At 39.0% G+C, this 22,301-nt stretch overlaps 2 protein-coding genes and 1 pseudogene across 2 annotated transcripts in view; 2 read left to right on the top strand and 1 right to left on the bottom strand.

The window, feature by feature from the left end:
- The window catches only part of LOC125159788 (ankyrin repeat domain-containing protein 26-like), a 708,468-nt gene that overhangs the window by 209,800 nt on the left and 476,367 nt on the right, over nucleotides 1-22,301 (top strand). The gene's annotated exons all lie outside the window — the stretch shown is intronic.
- The window catches only part of LOC125159799 (ankyrin repeat domain-containing protein 26-like), a 156,737-nt gene that overhangs the window by 43,231 nt on the left and 91,205 nt on the right, over nucleotides 1-22,301 (bottom strand). The window contains exons 16-19 of the mRNA XM_047848414.1: nucleotides 4,771-4,984; nucleotides 2,757-2,940; nucleotides 2,388-2,525; nucleotides 92-238 (exon numbers count right to left, since the gene is read on the bottom strand). Of these exons, the coding sequence (XP_047704370.1) occupies nucleotides 92-238; nucleotides 2,388-2,525; nucleotides 2,757-2,940; nucleotides 4,771-4,984 (683 nt within the window). The remainder of the gene's footprint in view (nucleotides 1-91; nucleotides 239-2,387; nucleotides 2,526-2,756; nucleotides 2,941-4,770; nucleotides 4,985-22,301) is intronic.
- On the top strand, nucleotides 9,194-12,062 carry LOC125159790 (dnaJ homolog subfamily C member 10-like; annotated as a pseudogene).

The raw sequence follows: 22,301 nt of genomic DNA, 5'->3' as shown, positions 1-22,301 counted from the left end.
AATGCGGTCCATGGAAATTGGTATCCTAAAACACTTTATATCATTTAACGAGCTATAAGTTAGGTGGTAACAGGTTACATTTACTACATACCTGACTTGTGATTTGAGCTAATTTCTTCTTGAGATCCCGTGTTTCATCTTCTAGACGAAGATATGACGTAACCTCTGGGGAAGCCTCTGACATAGACTTTTTCTTCAGAGTATCAGCCAGTTCTTGTTGAAGTTGTCTCGCAACTACCTAATAAGACATTTCTGTTACTGATTTTCTAAATCATCTTATTATTAAATTATGTTAATAATAGACAACTCTCACACACGTACTTTGAGAAATATTAACACATACATCAATTCACCGTCTTTTTGTAACACATACACATTCCTGTTCACTGAATTCAGTTAGAGACACAAAAGGTGTTATCTCCCTGCCTAGTTCTGATATTTTATGGTGTCTCTTTCCAGTCTTACCATGACAATTTCATCCTGCAACATGTGGTTTTTATGCAACCAATCTTGTGTTTTCTCATGATTATCAGAAAGCTAAGTAAAACCAAGCACATTTTCAGATAGCACTCAATAAAATGGCAGTATCATGATTTTCTTTGAAATGAAAGTATAATCTGTGTTTAAACAATGAAAAGGTTGCAGGGGGTGCCAGTGTGGTTCAGTTGGCTGAGTGTCTGACTCTTGATTTTGGCTCAGGGAATGATCTCACATTCTGTGGGTTCAAGCCTGGCATCAGGCTCTGTGCTGACAGTCAGGAGCCTGCAAAGGATTCTTGCTCTCCCTCTCCCTGCCCCTCCCCTTCTTGCATTCTCTCTCTCTCTCTAACGAATAAAGAAACACGAAAAGAAAGAAAGAAAGCAAAAGAAAGAAAAGAAAAGAGGAAGGAAGGAAGGAAGGAAGGAAGGAAGGAAGGTTACAGTAAGTGAATATCCAACTGGAAAAAAATAACGTTGGCTCCAAATCTCAAATTTTAGACAAGCATAAGTTCCCAAAAGTTCAGAACTTTAACTGAAGATAATGAAGGCATGAAAGTAAAAAAGAATTTGTGAGAAAAGTGTTCAGAATCTCAGAATTGGAAAAGCCTTTCTCTGATTTACAACAAACCAGAAGGCCTAAAATAAAAGATTAATAAATCTGACTATACTTAAAAATTGAGTTTACAGTAGATATCGAACACAGAAACCCCACAGTAAAATCCTTAGCTCTGCATATACTCGGAGAGATTAAATTTCCTAAAATTCTTCTTTCCTGAGAATATTTCATAGATATCTACTTTGCTACCATTTCTATAGTCAGTTATAAGAATTATATCTATTGGTAACTGAAAAATCTAGGCACTGTACTATAATAGAAACACTTCTACATACATCAATGAACTCATTTGGTTATCACAATTCTAGAATGGAGAGCTTAAAACGGTGAGCTGCAGGACTCTCCCCAGGTCTTCTCACTCCACAACTAGTGCTCTTGCACCAACCACTGCCACTTCTCTAGTGTAAATACACAAGTACGAAAGAAGTCTTGTATTTCAAAATACTCATAGGAAATAAGGGGAAATTTATACATCTCTTAGAAAACCATGAGATGATTTACTGCTGCAATAACTTGCATTTCCTCTTCATGTTGAAAACAGTAATAAATATAAAAGAGGGGAAATACACTCAGCTATTTTATTAGGAATAAAATACCTATCAATAAATTATCATTAAGTATATATCACAGCATACCATTGTTATCAAAAGTTCCTTGTAATGAAATAGGATGCTACTTGAAGCCAAAGTGTTACTTTTCTCAAAAGTAGGAGACTTGATACCGAAAATATGATCAGTGAACTGGCTACACTTGTCCTCCTGTCCATTAGCGGAAGTGTTCACCTAAACTATTAATATATCAAGGCAGTGAAGTAACTGTTCAAAACTAAAACACATGTTGCTAGTAGCAATTGTTTTGAGATTAGGGAAAGCTCATCAATTCCTACAGAAAGTAATAAAAGCCTCTCCTTTGGACGAGGACATTATGAATGTCACTAGTTGTTGCAGACAGTGCATTTAATCAAGAATATTATTTTATCCAGTGAAGCAAAAATGCCACCGTCCCCCATGACCCTCCACAAAATATATGTGCTTTTAAAATCCTCTATAGTTTCCATGATGAACAGAGTTCAGTTTCATATGTACATACACATATATATATATATATATATATATATACATATATATACACGTATACACACACTTATGTATATATACATACATATACATATATATATATATATATATATATACACACACACACACACACGGAGAAAAAAGTAATAATAACTAAAAAATAGAATGTATACAAATACATACACACATGTACTTCAAAATAACTAAAGAAGATACCTTAGAATTAGTTTTCTTATGAGCCATTTCTAGCTCCTTTTGCTTGCAAAAGAGATTGTTTAGACTTCCATCTTGTAAGACTCTGGCCTTCTGTTCTGGAGAAAGTTGCCACTGAGTGTCACTGCGCTCTTCTACAACCTGGAGACACATTTCATTATGATTCTGGTCTCAAACCGTTAAAAAAAGAAGGTCAAAAGCTGAAGAGGAGAACTTTAAAAAAAATGTTCAAAAGAACATGATCCCATGTTTTAATTTATTTTAAACCTAAATAATATATATTGAGTCAAAGGGATACTATAAAATATATATGTATAATACTACACTATGTAATATAGATGGAAATACAGTTTTTATCAAAAACTGATTTACCTGATTTTTTGTGGCCTTCAATTCCGTGTTTAGCATTCTAAGAGCGAGTTCAACTTGTTGTTTTGTTTCAACTTCTTTCTTATATTCGTCTTCTTTACTTCTTAACTTTTCCCTAATATTTTCATATAACATATCAGTATTTCTTCTTTCTTCTTCTTCTTCTTCTTCTTGTTTTAAGGTACATCTGCAATTACATGTGCTTCTTTTAAAATTTGTTTTGTTAGACATAAAAAGTTCATTTTATGATACGGTTCCACATAAGTTGGCTTATTATCCAAATGAAAAATTTCTATGGTCTCCAATTGTTTTCCTTGTAGGGCTCATGTTTTTAATTTGTCACTTCAATCTCTTCCAAACCATATATTATACAGTTGAAAAGAAGCCAGAAGAAAGCATTATGCAACTTCGTTAGTTTTAGTCAGTAATAACTCTGGTAGATGTTGTAGGAAAGGAAGTTTGAAATTATTCAGGAAAGTTAGAGTTGAAAATTACCCCCTTTCCCACAGGTATAATTATTCCTCCATAGGACAGATAATTCAGTTTCTCATTAAAAAGAGAAGTTGCTGTTTATAAGCAAGTTTATCAATTCACTGGAAATAAAATTTCCACTTGACGAAACCTTACAGGTACCTCCAAAAATGATGTGCAGTGAAAGAGAGCATCTGTGGATGTTGTTTACACAACATACACGTGCAGATTACTGTCATCCAAGACTACGCTGACGAGTCTAATATCTGTTGCCTATGCTTTTCGTTTCTTCTTCCACAACACTTGCAACTTACCTTGTTGATGATTACCTACTTTATGAATCACTTAAACATCCCTTCTAGAACAACACAGGATATGTATTAATTAAGTAAACAATAAAGAGTAATATGACCTTTCAGCATACACTTTTGAATTAATTTTATCTACCTATGACAGAGATGCTGAAAAAACTTCTCAGTAACCACTTTCCGTATTACTTTTTTTTAATGTTTATTCATTTTTGAGAGAGAAAGGGAGAGCCCATGCAAACAAAGGGGGGGCAGAGAGAGAGAGAGAGGGAGGCAGAAAATCCGAAGTGGGCTCTGCACTGACAACACACAGATCGATGTGGGGCTCGAACTCACGAACCCTGAGATCATGACCTGAGCCAAAGTCGGACGCTTGACTGACTGAGCCACCCAGGCGCCCCCATTTTACTTTGTTTAAATTTTTTATGGAGAGAGAGATGACTCAAGTGAGTGAGGGTGGAGAGAGGGAAAGAGAGACAGAATCCCACGAGGGGCAGACAGAGAGGGAGAGACAGAGTGAGAGAAGAGGAGCTCATCCGAAGCGGGGCTCGTGCTCAACCAAATCAGGGCTTGAGCCCACCCAAAGCAAGGCTCAAACTCACGAGATCATCACCTGAGCCGAAGCCAGATGCTTAACCAGCTGAGCCACCCAGGCACCCCCACTTTACCTTTTAACACCTGCATGTTAAGATGCAAATGGAATCAATTTTGGCGAATTTTAATGTCTTGAGAAAAATGACCATTTTATACTCTGTTGGTAGGTACAGAAAGTAATATAAACTTTGCTGAGAACAATTTAAAAATATGGATCAAAGACCTTTTTAAAAATTTTTATACTTTAACCAGATTACATTATATTGAAGAATTGACCCCAAGCAAGTAACCAGCCATGTAGAAACAGATTTATATAAAAGACATCCCTGAGAGCATTAATTAAAATACAGAGAGATGAAAAACAAGCAGAATTCAATCTCTTAAATAATGATGTTTCTTGGACTATGGTGGACTTTCATATGGCCATTAAAATTGTGATTTGGAATATACATTAACGTATTAGAAGTATTCACTGTTAGGAACTTGCTGTGTTATTGCCAAGAATCGCACACCTCACAACACTAAACAAGTATTCTTTCCAGGAAAATCCCATAAGGTAAGTCAGCAATTACAAAACTGCCCCTACACATCTGTAGTATAAAAGGAAACAGTTGAAATATTTCCTTAAAGCCAAGATGCTGTACCTCAAACTGCAGAATTCACGTTCCCATTCCACTTTTTGATGTTCTAACCGTGATATCATGTCTTTGGCTTCCTGTAGCTCGTTTTGTAGTGCACTAACCATTTTGTCCATTTTTGTCATTTTTCCCATAAGAAGTTTACAGTGCTTTTTGTTAAGTTTCCTTAATTTCTCATAGGAAACACGTATATCTTGGATTTTCAAGAAGCCAGCATAATCTGCATCAGAGAAGAAACAGAAATAAAATAGATGAGTACTTTTTGCATATACAGGCCTGTGCATCTTCAATTCACTCATTGACACATTGAGTAAATATATACCTTCAATGGAAGATGTTATACTCAGCTCTACAGATGCAATAGAGAAGACCCCCTGGCTCTCGATTAGCTTAAAGTCTAGTGAAAGAGAAAGACAACTCAAATGGTAATTCTAAATTCAGATAGTTCCTATTAGAAGACAGAGTTCTGTGATCATAACTTGATCTAGATTGGGCCCAAGGAAGATAGATGTCCCTGAGGAAGAGATAACTATACTGAGGAATGAAGGATGAGCAGGAGACAATTAAGCAAAGGAGGAAGACAAGCACTCTCGACAGTCTAGAGCATGTGCCGAAGTTTCACTGTAATCTGCTTCTGGCCAAGATGGGGTAACACGTACTGATTGATCTTCCTACCTGAAGCAAGCAAAAACAAAACAGACAAAATACAATTTTAACATGATTTTCAAGACACAGAACTTCAGACAATGAAGGACAATGATCCCTGAAAACAAAACACGTTAGCCTAACATGTATGCCCAAGCTCACTGCCTTGAGAGAGTTTTCAGGCTACATCACAGGAGACATAAATTATTTAAGTAGATTTCACCAGACTCCTTGAGTCGTGGTGGCAAAACTGAGAGTCTGGTGAAGGCAAGGCAGATAGAGACGACAGGTCAGCATCCAGGAGAGGAGAAAGCAGGACACAGAAAGAACCCTGGGCATCTGCACAGGGTCCCCTTTGGCTATTCAGCAGAGTAACAACCAGTGCATACATGGAAGGAAGTCATCAAGGGAAAAAAATCTGAAGAGTAGAGGAAACACTGCCTGGTGCTCCCACAGCACGAGGGACAGTATCTATTCACATTAGCTAAGATAGAAAAACTCATAATTTGTCTTAGGCTGATCACAACTCTGGATTCGTCCAATAATTTGTAAGAGCAAGAATAAAGGATCCAACTGTTTGTAAGTAACTTAACTATATCTCCAAACAAAGCATGAAAAGATAACTAGAGGCATGGCAGCTATTGTTTTAAAAACCAAATAGTACTTACAGAGATGTAAATTATGTTAGCCATGAACAATACGATGGGTAGGAATAAACACATATTAGACATCACAAAACAAAAGACTGAAGTTTAACATTGGAAACCTGGGAGAAAACTTCAACTGGGAAATATACAATTGCCCAAAGAGGCAGGGGAAAGGGACAGGAAAAAAATATGGCCCAAATCTTCCTACACCTCATGAAAACTATAATCCCACTGACCCAGGAAGGATATGTCTAGGAAAGAAGAAATGGAAGCCAACTCTTGTGATTTGCCTAAACTCTATACGATGTGGTATAACATTACTGGAAGGGAGACTGTGATGCTGAAGCCATAGACTATAAACCCTAACCAACCACTAAAGCAGCAAAACTGAAAAGTTCTAGCTAGGAAGCCTAAATAAATAAGTGAAAAAATGAATACATGAATAAATGAATACATGAATAAATAAATAAATGGATAAAACTGAATCATAAAAATTCCTCCATTAAAAGAAAGCGGAAAAAGAAGAGAACGGGAACAAGGAGCAGATAGGACAAATGCAAATCAAACAGCATGATGACATATTCAAATCAACTATCTCAAAAATCACAGTAAATGGCCATTTGTAGCAACGTGGATGGAACTGGAGAGTGTGATGCTAAGTGAAATAAGCCATACAGGGGCGCCTGGGTGGCGCAGTCGGTTAAGCATCCGACTTCAGCCAGGTCACGATCTCGCGGTCCGTGAGTTCGAGCCCTGCGTCGGGCTCTGGGCTGATGGCTCAGAGCCTGGAGCCTGTTTCCGATTCTGTGTCTCCCTCTGTCTCTGCCCCTCCCTCGTTCATGCTCTGTCTCTCTCTGTCCCCCAAAAAATAAATAAACGTTGAAAAAAATATATAAAAAAAAAAGAAGAAAGAAGCCATACAGAGAAAGACAGATACCATATGTTTTCAGTCTTATGTGGATCCTGAGAAACTTAACAGAAACCCATGGGGGAGGGGAAGGGAAAAAGAAAAAAAGAGGTTAGAGTGGGAGAGAGCCCAAGCATAAGTGACTCTTAAAAACTGAGAACAAACTGAGGGTTAATGGGGGGGTGGGAGGGAGGGGAGGGTGGGTGATGGGTATTGAGGAGGGCACTTTTTGGGATGAGCACTGGGTGTTGTATGGAAACCAATTTGACAATAAATTTCATATATTGAAAAAAAAATCACAGTAAATGAAAACGGTCTAAAAGCCTCAACTAAAACGCAGACTGTCAGAATGGATAAAAAAGGAAGACTCAACTATATGCTACCTATACAAAATGCACTTTAAATGTCAAGACAGAAATTTGTTCGAAAGACAGGAATATGATATACCACACTAACACTTGACCAAAGAAGGCTGAGCTAGAGTGGCTATATGAATAGCAGACAAAACAGTTTCAAGCAAAAAAAAAAAATATATATATATATATATATATATATATATATATAACCAGCAATAAACAACAGGTCATTATATAATCATAAAAGGGTCAATTAAGAGCAATCTTAAATGTTCATGTATCTGTTAATAGCTTCAAAGTACATGAAGCAAAATTGATAGAACTGAAAAGAGAAATAGGCAAATTCACAATTATAGTCTGATATTTCAACACGCTCAACATCAGCAAAGGCATAGTAGACTTGGCCGCCACTATTCTTCTCAAGGATCTATGGAACACTTACCAAAAAAGACTATGTTCTGGGTCAAAAATAAATCTTAATAAAAGGAAGAAGTCAAGAGGCCTGAAGTCATAATAGTGTGTCCCCTGCCACAAAGCAATCAAATCAGAAATCAAGCACAAAAATATCTCTGGAAAATACTCAACTATTTGTGAACTACAGAACACATCGAAATATCTCCTGGGTCAAAGAAGTAATGAAAAAAGAAAAAAAAATTAGAAAGGATTCTGAACTGAATGAAAATGAAAACATAGTAGAATTTGTACAGTTCTGCTTTAGTGGCACTCACATGAAGACTGATAGCACTGAATGTATACATTAAAAAAGAAGAGGGAAGTGCGGTGCTCCTTGCTGCCTTTGTGGCTCCTCCCCCAGCTTCCCAAGGCACCCTGCCCTGCCCCACCCCACCCTGGCAGTGGATGGAGAGCAGGTGCTTTGTTCACAGAGCACAGCAGGCACTTGGGTGGGTGGGGGCGGGGTCCGCCAATGCCAGGAATTGAAGGTGGGGGAGTAGCCGTAGGAGGAGACCCCCCTAGACTGAGGTGGGCATGGGCCGGGCCCCGGGTTCTGCTGGAGTGAGAGGCGGCGGCGGTGGCACAGGCATGGTCCTTCTGGAAGGGAGAGCCCAATGCCTCTGCACCTGTCTCCCCTCCCTTCCTCTCCGCCCCTGCCATGGGTTTTGTGTTCTAGCTCCCCATCTTTTTCTCACTACCTACATCATCACCCTTCTTCCGACTTTGCTTCCCAGCTTCTTGCGACCCTTTCTCTCACTTAAGCCTCAGTTACTCAGGCTCTTTTCACCCTAGTCTTGCCGGAGATTTCATATGCCAGCAGTCTCTCTCATGGGATGTCCCCATCCTTCCCCTCTCCCCACATCCTATTCTGGGCTGATGGCAACCAGAAATCCTTCCTATTGCGTTTACCGGCAGTTTCCACCTGGCCCTGAAGCTTGGCGCAGATCAAGTCCACCACACCCACGCTGAGAAGGACCCCTAGGAGAACCACTTTTCCCATGGTGGTATTGGACAATGTGTTCTCGATTTTCCTCTGGTTGCTTATTTTAGTCTGAATATTTGTCACTCTCCACCGCTATACTTTAAAAACGTATGTTTTGGTTGCATGACAAGGAGTTAGAAATGAGCCAGAGACCATTCGCAGGTAAGGAGAAGATTTAGACATTTAGGATTCAAGGAAGAAAGGAGAAACAGAATGTTAAGAAGGTTAGATTTCTGAAAGTATTTTTATATCTTTTGTGATCTGAGGAAGTGGAGATTACTGAGCCTACACAGATTGACATTTTGGGAGAAAATTTCATGGTGCTTGATTTGCTCTTGGAGTAACGTGAACACAAGTTCTCAAACCTGCATATTCTCTCAGTTGGAACCAGCTGTATATCTGAATGTTCACTTTCATCAGAACTTGTATCAGAGAAAGAATGGGAGTATGCTTCAATGAAAATGACTACCTCCGGGACCTGAAAAGAGTCATTCTGTTTCCTAATAGTGTATATGGCCATTTTCGTGGGAACAGATCAGCATTTTTACAGTTTACTTGGAGTATCCAGGACTGCAAACAGTAGAGAGATAAGACAAGCTTTCACAAAGTTGGCATTGAAGCTACATCCTTATAAAAAACAAACAAAAAAAAAAAACCCAAAAAACCAAAACGAATAACCCAGGGCACCTGGGTGGCTCAGTCAGTTGAGCGTCCAACTTCCGCTCGCTCGGGTCATGATCTCACAGGTCGTGGGTTAGAGCCCTGCGTCGGGCTCTGTGTTGATGGCTCGGAGCCAGGGGCCTGCTTTGGACTCTGTCTCCCACTCTCTCTGCCCCTAACCCACTTGCATTCCGTCTCTGTCTCTCTTAATAGGAAATAAACACTAAATAAATAAATAAATAAATAAATAAATAAATAAATAACCAACCAACCAACCAAATGTATAATCCTAATGTACAGAGTGATTTTCAAAGATAAATAGAGCATATGAAGTACTCAAAGATGAAGATCTGTGGGAAAAGTATGACAAATACGGAGAAAAGGGACTTGCAGATGATCCAGAAGGTGGCCCGTATGAAAGCTGGGATTATGATCGTTATGATTTTGGTATTTGTGATGATGATCTTGAAAGCATGACATTGAATAGAAGAGAAGTGGATGCTGCTGTTCATTCTGGAGAACTGTGGTTTGTGAACTTTTACTCCCCAGGATGGTCACACTGCCATGAATTAGCTCCCACAGGGAGAGACTGTGTTAAAGAAGTAGACGGATTACTTTGAATTGGTGCTGTTAACTGTGGTGATGATAGAATGTTTTGCCGAATGAAAGGAGTCAACGGATCTCCCAGCCTCTTCCTTTTTAGGTCTGGAATGGCCACAGTGAAATATCACGGGGACAGATCAAAGGAACGTTTGGTGAGTTCGCCATGCAGCACGTTAGAAACCCAGTGATGGAATTATGGACAGGAAATTGTGTTCACTCCATAGAAACTGCTTTTGCTGCTGGTATTGGCCAGCTGAGCACTTTTTGTTGCAAAGGAGGAGATTGTTTAACTTCATAGACACGACTCAGGCTCAGGGGCATGTTGGATGGTCTGGTTAGTGTAGGATGGATGGACTGTGCCACCCAGGACAAACTTTGTAAAAGTCTGGATATTATCACAAGTACTACTGCCTATTTTCCTCTGGCGCCCCATTAAATACCAGAGAGAAAAGCAGCGTTTTGTTCCTTAATTCATTGGATGCTCGAGAAATAGATTTGGAAATCATGCATAGTCTTCCAGATTTTGAGCTACTTTTGGCAAATACACTAACGGATCGATTGGCTCATCATCGGTGGCTCTTATTGTTTAGTTTCGGAAAACATGAAAATCCAAATGATCCTGAGTTGAGGGAACTAAAAACTCTACTCAAAAGTGAACAATTCAAGTTGGCAAGGCTGACTGTCCCTCTGCACCAGACATCTGTAGTAATCTCTCTGTATGTCAGCCATGTCTAGCAGTATTTAAAGGACAAGGAACCAAAGAATATGAAATTCATCATGGAAAGAAGATTCTATATGATATACTAGCCTTTGCCAAAGAAAGTGGTAATTCTCATGTTGCCACACTTGGACCTCAAAATGTTCCTGCCGATGACAGGAACGGTGGCTTGTTGATTTGTTTGTGCCATGGTGTCCACCATGTCAAGCTTTATTGCCAGAGTTACAAAAAGCATCAAAGCATCTGCGTGGTCAGCTTTAGTTTGGTACACTAGATGGTACGGTTCACGAGAGACCCTGTAACACGTATAACATTTAGGCGGATCCAACAACACTTGTATTCAACCAATCCGAGGTTCATGAATAAGAAGGACATCACTCTGCTGAACAACAGATCTTGGAATTCATAGAGGATCTTAGGAACCTTCAGCGACCTCCCTGACACCCACCACTTTCAATGAACTAGCTAAACAAAGAAACCAGGATGAAGTCTGGATGGTTGACTTCTACTCCCATGGTGTCATCCATGTCAAGTCCTAATGCCAGAATGGAAAAGAATGGCCCGGACACTAACTGGACAGTTACTGCGGGCAGTATAGACTGCCAAAAGTATCATTCTTTTTGTGCCCAAGAAAATGTTCAGAGATACCCTGAGATAAGATTCCCTCCCCCAAAACCAACTAAAGCTTTTCAGTATCACAGTTACAATGGCTAGAAGAGAGATTTGGGGCACGGGATTTCGACCTCAAGCATCCACAAATCTAATGACTCAGACTTTCGATGAAAAAGTTATACAAGGGAAAAATCACCGGGTGATTGAATTCTATGCTCCTTGGTGTGGACCTTGCCAAAATTTTGCTCCAGAGTTTAAGCTCTTGGCTAAGACGATGAAAGGAAAAGTGAAAGCTGGAAAAATAGGCGGTCAGGCTTTGGCTCAGACATGCCAGAAAGCTGGCATCAGAGCCTATCCGACTGTTAAATGTTATCCCTATGAAAAAGCAAAGAGAAACATTTGGGGAGAGCAAATAGATGCCAGAGATGCAAAAGCAATCGCTGCCTTACTAAATGAAAAATTGAAAAATCTCCACACTCATGGAGAGAGAGATGAGGATGAAGTTTAATGATGTGAAGATGAAGAAAAAAGAGAAAAGGAATTCTAACCCATGACATCAGAGGAACATCTTTGTAGGATGTTGCTACATTCTGGGTCACAATAAAGGAACATTATCACGGAATTGTAATTGCACCGTCTGAATTCTGTATAACATTGGTATAATTGAAGGGTCTGCAAGCTTTTTCTGTAAAAGGCCAAACTGTAAATATTTTAACCTTTGTAGACCATATACTTTTGTCACATAGTACTTTTTTTTGCTTTGTTTACAACCCTTTAAAAAATCTAAAACTTTTCTTATCTCAGGGCCATACCCAAACAAGCCAAGCCACATTCAGTCCACGGGCCATAGATTGCTGACCCTTGGAAATGATACTAAAGCTGCCCGGCTCAAACAGGAGCCTGCTCTGTCACGTACATACATGTCTAGGGTCTATTCCTTAAAGTTTTGTGGCTGGCCTGAAAGGAAATAATTTGATATTTATTTACCTGTCTGAAAAATTGTGTGAAATGGATTGTGGCCATAGTGTAATTTAAAAAAAGCACACCCCCCCCACACACACACACAATGTGGCAAGCAGATAGCCTATTTTCATGGTGTATTATAGTAAAGAGATTTTCTTCTTTTTTCTTTCTAAAGGTTGAAGAACTGATTTTAATTTTTCACAATTGAGAAAAATTTTGGTAAAATAATGCCAATAGATTTCTACAGTATATAGAAGAAGAAGAACTAGGAGGGAAGTAGGGGGAGGAGAAGAAGAGGAGGAGGAGGAGGAGCATAGAGGAGGCGCAAGAAGACAGAGGAGGAGGAGGAGGAAGGAGGAAGAGGAGGGAAGGAGGACAGGGAGATGGAGAGGGAAAGGGAGAAGAAGAAGAAGAAGAAGAAGAAGAAGAAGAACAACAACAACAACAACAACAACAACAAGGAGAACGAGGAGGGAAGGATGAGGAGCAGAAAAGGAGGAGGAGGAGGAAACAGGAGGAGGAAGAGGACAGAGGAGGAAGAGGAAGGAGGAAGAGGAGGGAAGGAGGACAGGGAGATGGAGAGGGAAAGGGAGAAGAAGAAGATGAAGAAGAGGAAGGAGAAGGAGAAGAGAAGAAGAGGAGGAGGAGGAAAGAGGAAGGGGAAGTGGAAAGAAGGAGGAGAGGGAGAGGGAGACAGAGTGGGAAAGGGAGAAGAAGAAGAAGAGGAAGAAAAGAAGAAGGGGGAGGGGGAGGAGGAGGAGGAGAGGAGGAGGAGTAGGAGGGAGTAGAAGGAAGAAGGAGAGGAGGAAGAAGGAGAGGAAAAAGAAGAAGAGGATGAAGAGGATGAGGAAGAAAAAAGGTCTGAAATCTATGACATTGGGTTCCACCTTTTGAAACTAGAAAACTAAAACAAATTAAACCCAAACCAAGCAGAAGAAAGGAACTAATATAAAGACAAAAATCACATGAAAGAAAGCAGAAAAACGATAGAGAATAATCAATGAAACCAAATGCTTTCAGGAGGTGAAAAAAGGAGAAATTTCTACCAAGACTGATCCCAAAATGAAGAGAAACAACGGAAGTATTAACAATATATCAGAAATTAGTAATGTAACTAACATTACTGGAAATTCACAGATACTAAAAAAATAACAAAGTAATATTATGAACTGTATATAATTAATTTGACAACTCAGATGCAGTGGGTAAATTCCGTGAAAGACAGAAATTATCAAAGCTCAATCAAGAGTGAAGGGTGCCTGGCTGGCTAAGTTGGTAGAACATGTGACTCTTGATCTCTGGATTGTGAGTTCAAGCCGCATGTTGGGTGTAAAGATTACTGAAATGAAATGAAATGAAATGAAATGAAATGAAGTGAAATGAAATGAAGTGAAATGAAATAAAATAAAAAAAAAATAAAATAAAATAAAGGAAAAAAAGAACAGATAAACTAACTAACTCTATATGTATAAAAGAAACTAAAGTCTTAGATAAAGATCTTTCCACAGAAAACAATTCCAGGGCCAAGTGGCTACACTAGTAAATTCATCCAACATTTTCGGAAGAAATGTTATCTATTCTACACAAAGTCTCCCCCCAAAATGGAGAGGAGAAATATGTCTCACCTCATTCTATAAGGCTAGCATTACCTGAAACCAAAACTAGACAAAGATACTGTAAGAAATAAAATTCTGTCATAAGCGTGGGAGCACAATTTCTGAAGAAACCATCCACAAATCAAGTCTAACACTACATTAAAGAGGGGGGTGTGTCAACATGGCAGAGAAGTAGGGGTACCTGAAATGACCACATCCCTCAAACACAGCAGTGAGGCAAGAAGTTGTGGAAATCTAGGAATCTGGGCTACAGCGTGACACAAACATCTCCAGGGGCCCATGGGGACAACTGGCCAGGTCATGGAGATTTTTAATCTATTCTGTCTGCACCTCTTCTGTATCTCCTTCTTATTTTCCTTTCTCTCTCCCTCCCTCCCTCCCTCCCTCCCTCCCTCCCTCCCTCCCTCCCTCTCTTCCCTGCCTGGATTAAGTTGTATAGTTTCTCTGATTCTCTGCCTGGTCAATTTTTTGTCTTCTTCTCTTTTCCTTTGCCCCTGTCATTTCTCCCTTTTTATGAGATAAGGCATCTTCCATCACCCCCCCCCCCAGTGTTTAAATTCTTTTCCAAGTTTACATTATGAACAAATCTAAGCACACCTGCTGGAATGGCCAACCCACAAATATGAGTAGGGAAATAAAGCAACCAGAGTCACAACAACAGAGAGCATGAAACACACTCCAAAGATACCTATTGAAGGGCCAGGCCCTGGATAGTATACGACCCCTTTTTAAAATAGTGCTGACAGGTGCAGGACACATGACAACTAGGAAAACACATAAAGTACTGAACACTGAGGAAATGGAAGAATTCTCCTCAAAAGAAACTCCAGGAAGAAATGAGAGCTAGAGAACTGCTCAAAACAGATATAAACAATATATCGGTTCAAGAATTTAGAATAATAGTTGTAAGATTAACAGCTGAGCTTACAAAAAAGCATAGAAGACAGCAGAGAATCTATTGCTGCAGGGATCAAGGAACTAAGAAATAGTGACAGCAATTAAGAAATACTGTAAATAAGATGCAAAATAAACTAGATGCAGTAACAGCAAAGATGGAGGAAACAGAGGGGAGAATAAGTGACATAGAAGATGAAAGTATGGAAAATGATGAAGCCAAGAAAAAGGGTGATAAGAAAATATTAGACCATGAGGGGAAAACTAAGTGATTCAATGAAATGTAATAATATCTGGATCATAAGAGTTCCAGCGTAAGAGAGAGAGAGAGAGAGAGAGAGAGAGAGAGAGAAAAGGGCAGATGGTTTTCTTGAACAAATTATAGGTGAGAACTTTCCTAATCTGGAGAAAAGGAAGCAGACATCCAAATCCAGAAGGCACAGACAACTCTCTTCAGATTCAACAAGAATAGGTCTTCTCCACAGCATATCATAGTGAAATTGGCAAGTTACAAAGAGAAAAGAGAATTCTGAAAGCAGCAAGGGACAAACGGGCCTTAACCTACAAGGGTAGACACATATGGGTAGTAGCAGACCTGCCCGCTGAAACTTGGCAGGCCAGGAGGCAATGGTAGGAAAAAGTCCATGTGCTGAATAGGAAAATATGCTGCTAAGAATCCTTTCTCCAGTAAGGATGTCATTCAGAATAGAAGGAGAGATAGGCTTTCCCAGAAAACCAAAAACTACAAGAGCTCATGACCACTAAACCAGCCCTGCAGGAGATCCTAAGGAGACTCTGTGAGTGGAATGTTATCAAGGCTACAAAGGACCAGAAACATCACCACAAGCATGAAAGCTCCAGACAACACAATGACATGAAATCCATATCCTTAAATAATCACTCTGAACGTGAAGGGACTAAATGCCCTTATCAAAACACATAGCATATCTGAATGGATTAAAAAACAAACAAAATCCATCTATATGCTGTCTACAAGAGACTTATTTGAGACAGGAGGACACCATTAGATTGAAGGTTAGGGGATAGAGTACCATGTATTATGCTACTGGAAGTCAAAAGAAAGCTGGAGTAGCCATACTTAGATCAGACAAATGAGATTTTAAACCAAAGACTCTAACAAGAGATGGCGAAGGGCATTATATCATAATTAAGGGATCTATCCATCAAGAAGAGCTAACAATTGTAAATGTTGGTGCCCCCAACTTGAGAGCCCCCAAATATATACATAGACTAATCACAAACCGAAGCATTCTTATTGATAATCCTATGGAAATTGTAGGTGACTTAAATACTCCCTAACAACAATGGACACATCACCTAGGCACAAAATCGGTAAAGAAACAAAGGCCCTGAATGATACACTGGACCAGATGGATTTGACAGATCTGTTCAGAACTTTTCATCCAACAGCAGCAGAATACACATTCTTTTCGAGTGCACGTGGAACATTCTCCAAAACAGACCACACAGTGGGTCACAAAACAGCCCTCCATAAATATAAAAGAACTGAGATCATACCATGCGTATTTTCGGATCACAACACTATGAAACTTGAAATCAAACAAAAGAAAAAGTTTGGGAAGCCCCCAAATGCATGGAGGTTGATGACCATCCTACTGGAGAAAGAATGGGTCACCCTGACAATGAAAGGAAAAATTAAAAAATATATACGGGCAAATGAAAATGAAAACATGACAGACCAACCCCTTTTGGGATGCAGCAAAGGCAGCCCTAAAAGGAAAACATATCGCCATCCAGGCCTTTCTCAAGAAATAAGAACAATCCGAAATACAAAATCGAACCTCACACCTAAAGAAACTAGAAGAAGAACAGCAAAGAAACCCTACAGCCATTAGAAGAAATAATAAAGATTAGAGCAGAAATAAACACTATAGAATCCAAAAGAAAAACCCGTAAAAACAAACAAAAAAAATAGTAGAACAGATCAATGAATCTAAGAGCTGTTTTTGTTTAAAGAATAAATAAACTTGATAACCCCCTAGCCAGCTTTCTCAAAAAGAAAAGAGAATCCAAATAGATAAAATCACGAATGAAAAAGGAAAGGTCACAATCAACACCACAGAAATACAACTATTAGGGAATACTATGAAAATGTATATGCCAACAAACTGGACAACCTGGAAGAAATGGACACATACCTAGTCAACCACACATTACCCAAACTCAAATGGGAAGAAATAGAAAATATGAACAGACCCATAACCAGTGAAGAAATTCAATCAGTTATCAAAAATCTCCCAACAAATATGAGTCCTGGGCAAGAAGTCTTCCCACGGGAATTCTACAAGACATTTAAAGCAGAGTTAATACCGATTCTTTTCCAGCTGTTGAACAAAGAAATGGAAGAAAAGCTTCCGGACTCTTTCTATGAAGCTAGCATTACCTTGATTCCCAACACAGATAGAGACCCCACTAAAAAGGAGAATGACAGGCCAATATTCCTGATGAACATGGATGCCAAAATTCTTAACAAGATACTACCAAATCCAATTCGGCAGTATATGAAAGAATTCTTCACCATGATCAAGTGGGATTCATTCCTGGGCTACAGGGCTGGTTCAATATTCACAAATCAATCAAAGTGATACATCACCTTAATAGAAGAAAGGATACAATCATTCATATGATCCTGTCAATAAATACAGAAAAACATTTGACAAAATACAGCATCCTTTGTTAATAAGAAACCCTCAAGAAAGTTGGGTTACAAAGAACATACCTTAACATTATAAAAGCCATATATGAGAAGCCTGCTGCGAATATCCTCAATGGGGAGAAACAGAGAACTTCCCCCTACCCTGCCCGCCGAAGATAAGGAACATACAAGGGACATCCACTCTCACCAGTGTTGTTGAACATAGTGTTGGAAGGCCTAGCCTCAGCAATCATACAACAAAATGAAATAAAACACATCCAAATTGGCAAAGAAGTTAAACATTCGCCTTTCACAGATGGCATGATACTCTACATGGAAAACCTGAAAGACTCCACCAAAAAGCTGCTCCAACTGATACATGAATTCAGCAAAGTCACAGGATACAAAATCAACACACAGAAATTGATTGCACTTCTATATACCAATAATGAAGTGACAGAAAGAGAAATCAAGAAACCGAGCTCATTTACAATTACACCAAGAACCATAAAATACCTAGGAATCAACCTAACCAAAGCTATAAGAGATTTGTATCCTGAAAACTATAGAAAACATATCAAAGAAATTAAAGAAGACACAAAGAAATAGAAAAACATTCCATGCTCATGGACTGGAAGAAGAAATATTGTGAAAATGCGATAACGACCCAAAGCAATCTACACATTCACTGCAATCCCAATCAACGTTGCACCGGCATTCTTCTAAGAGATAGAGCAAACAATCCTACAATTTGTATGGAACCACAAAAGATCCCAGATAGCCAAAGTAATGTTGAAAAAGAAAACCAAAGCTGGAGGCATCACAATCCCAGACGTTAGCCTCTACTACAAGGCTGCGATCATCAAGGGAGTATACTATTGGCACAAAAAGAGACACAAAGGCGAATGGCATAGAATAGAGAATCCAGAAATGGACCCACAAATGTATGGCCAACTAAACCTTGGCAAAGCAGGAAAGAGTATCCAATGGAAAAAAGATAGGCTCTTTCGCAAATGGTGCTGGGAGGTCTGGGCAGCAACATGCAGAAGAATGAAACAGGACCAGTTTTTTACACCGTGCATAAACTCAAAATGGATGAAAGACCTCAATGTGAGAGAGGAAACCATCAAAACCCTGGAGAATAACACAGGCCACAACCTCTTTGACCTTGGCTACAGCAAATTCTACTCAATACATCTCTGAAGGCAAGGGACATAAAAGCAAAATTGGACTATTGGGACCTCATCAAAGTAGAAAGATTCTGCACTTCAAAGGAAACAATCCACAAAATTAAAAGGCACCAAAGGAATGGGAGAAGATATCTGCACATGACATATCAGATAAAGGATTAGTACCCATACTCTAGAAAGAATTGGCCAAACTCAACACCCGAAAATCAAATAATCCAGGGAAGAAATGGGCAGAAGACATGAATAGACACTTCCAAAGAAGACATCCAGATGGCCAACAGGCACATGAAAGGATGTTGAATGTCGCTTATCATCAGGGAAATACAAATCAAAACCACATTGAGATACCACCTCACACCGGTCAGGGTAGAAAAAATTAACAACACAGGAAACAGCAGACATTGGTAAGGATGTGCAGAAATGGGAATTCTCTTGCACTGTCGGTGGGAATGCATGGGTGGTGCCACTGCTCCGGGAAACAGAGTGGAGGTTCCTTAAAAAATTAAAAATAAAATTACCCAACAACCCAGCAATTGCACTACTAGGCATATATCGAAGGAACACAGGAGTGCTGATTCATACGTGCACATGTACCCCAACATTTATACTATCAACAATTACCAAATTATGGAAAGAACACAAATGTCCATCAACTGATGAATGGGAAAAGAAGATGTGGTTTATATATACAATGGCTATTACTTGGCAATGAGAAAGAATGAAATCATGCCATTTGCAACAACATGGATGGAACTGGAGGGTAGTATGTGAAGTGAAATAAGTCAGAGAAAAACAGATATCATATGTTTTCACTCATATGTGGATTTTGAGAAACTTAACAGAAGAACATGGGGGAATAGAAGGGGAAAAATAGTTTCAAGCAGAGAGGGAGGCAAACCATAAGAAACTCTTAAATACAGAGAACAAACTGAAGGTTCATGGAGGGGTGGGGGAAAGAGGAGAATAGGTGATGGGAATTGAGGAGGGCACTTGTTGGGATGAGCACTGAGTGTGGTATGTAAGTAATGAATCATGGGAATATACTCCCAAAGCCAAGAGCACGATGTATACACTGTACGTTAGCTAACTTGACAATAAATTATATTTCATTAATTAATTAAACTACAGCCATGTGTGTTTGTGGGGGGGGGTGGAATCTAACAACACACTAAGGGATAATTTGTTATTACCAAATGGGGTTTATCCCAGAAATGCAGAGTTGGTTTAAGATTCAAAAACCATATCTATCTCTGTAGATAAAATAAGTTCCTTGTCAAAACTCAACATCCGTTCCTGATAAAAACTTTCGGCAATCCTGGAATACAAGGGAGCTTCAATATGATTTAAAACAAAACAAAACAAAACAAGTCATGATAACTCTATAGCTAACGTTATAAATAATGGTGAAAAACTGAATGCATTCATTTCCTATAAGACCAGGAAGAAGACAGGAATGACATTCACTGAATGACTTCCTCTGTTCAGCACTATACTAGCAGTTCTAGCCAATGGAATCAAACAAGATAAAGCAACAAAGGACATCCAGATAGAAAATGAAGTGAAACTGTCTCTACTAGCAAGGACATGGTCACAAAATAGAAGTTGGCAAACTCCAGCCTATGGGCCATGTTACTTGTTTTGGTAAATTAAATTTTATCAAAATACATCCATTTCCATTAATTTATGCAGTATCTATTGGCTGCTCTTATAGTACAATGGCAAAACTGATTAGTTGTGACAGAGAATGAATTGGCTACAAGGCTACAATATTTACCATTGTTAGTAAAATAGTAGTTAAAAATGAATTCTTATGACCTTTGCTTATGTAGAAAATCTGACAGCATTAAGAAAAATGCTACTAGAATTAATAAATGAATTTATCATGGCACATGGATGACTCAGTCGATTGAGTGTCTGTCTCTTGATTTCAGCTCAGGCTATGATCCCAGAGTCATGGGATGGAGCCCTATGTCAGGCTCGTACTGAGCATGGGGACTGCTTAAGATTCTCTCTCTCTCTCTCTCTCTCTCTCTCTCTCTCTGTCTCTGCCCCTCTCCCCTGCTCATGTATTCTCTCTAATATTAAATATATCTATACATATAAATTTATCAAGGTTGGAGGATACAGAATCATTACACAAAAATCAACTGTATTTCTATATATTAGCTATAAAGAATCAAAAATTAAAATTTCAGGGCATCTGGTTAAGCACTGGGCTCAGGCTCAGGTCATGATCTCACCGTTGGTGAGTTCAAGCCCCACGTCAGGCTCTGTACTGATAGCTTGGAGCCTGGAGCCTGCTTCAGATTCTGTCTACCTCTCTCTCCGCCCCTCCCCAACTCATGCTCTGTCTCTCTCAAGAGTAAGCATTAAAAAAATTAAATTTAAGATGTATTATTTACAACTGCACTGAAAATAAAAAATAATCACGGTTAATATCATAAAAGACAGAAAGACCTATACTTTAAACACTACAGAATATTACTGAGAAAATTTTAAAAGACCTATATCAAGGGAGAGATATATACTCTGTTCAGGGGTTAAAAGATTCAATATTGTCAAGAAGCCAATTCTCCCCAAATAAATCTGTAGATTCAACATAATCTAAACTTAATTTCCAGAAGACCACCAGAGTTGTTGTTTGTTTGTTTGTTTGTTTTAAGAAACAGACAAACTGATTCTAAAATTCACGTGGAAATGCAAAGGATCCAGAGTAGCGGAAGAACACTGAAAAGAACACAGCAAGATGACAAACACTACCTGATTTCAAAAATCCTTATAAACTGGCAGTGATTAAAACAGCATAATATTGGTACAAAGATGGACAAAGAGATCAATGAGACAGAATAGAGCCCATACTTAAACCCACACATATGTGGCCAACTGATTATGACAAAGGAGCAATGGCATAAAGTGGAGAAAACACAGCCTTTTCCATAAATGGTGTTGGAACAACTAGATATCCATATGCAAAAGAATGACCTTGTACACATACTTTGTATCACAAATAAAAAAGAATATAAAATGGGTCATAGATCTAAATGTAAGACCTAAAACTATAAAACTTCTAAAAGAAAGCATGAGAGAAAAGCTTTGTGACCTTGTGCTATGGAAATATTTCTTAGATATGGAAACCAAAAACAACAATCATACAAGAACAAATGAATGTGTAAACTGGACTTCACCAAAGAGAAAAACTGCTCTTCAAAAACACTGTTGAGAGAAGGAAAAGTCACAGAGTGGGAGAAGAAAAACCTTGCAAAAAAAGAGCAGTGAGAAAGGAACTGTATCTAGCTCTTTCCACCATCTTTCTGTGCCACCATCATGATGCATGTGAATGTCGTGGCAGATGCTCCCCAAAGCATAACAATACTGAAGAGAGAAGCAAACTCCAGGTTCTTACTAGGCCATGCTCCAAAGACATTGTCCACTTTCTAACTGTGATGATGAAGCATGGTTACAGTGGTGAATTTAAAATCATTGATGATCACAGAGTTGGGTAAATTGATGTGAAACTCACAGGCAGGTTAAGCAAGGATGGAGTGACTGGCTCCAGAATTGATGGACAATGCAAAGATCTAGAAAAATGGCAGAATAATCTGCTCAGTTTGGTT

The sequence above is a fragment of the Prionailurus viverrinus genome, unplaced genomic scaffold, assembly GCF_022837055.1.
Source record: "Prionailurus viverrinus isolate Anna unplaced genomic scaffold, UM_Priviv_1.0 scaffold_62, whole genome shotgun sequence".
NCBI lineage: Eukaryota > Metazoa > Chordata > Mammalia > Carnivora > Felidae > Prionailurus > Prionailurus viverrinus.
Note: the sequence above shows the minus strand (reverse complement) of the source record. Positions and strands in the feature narration are given on the sequence as shown.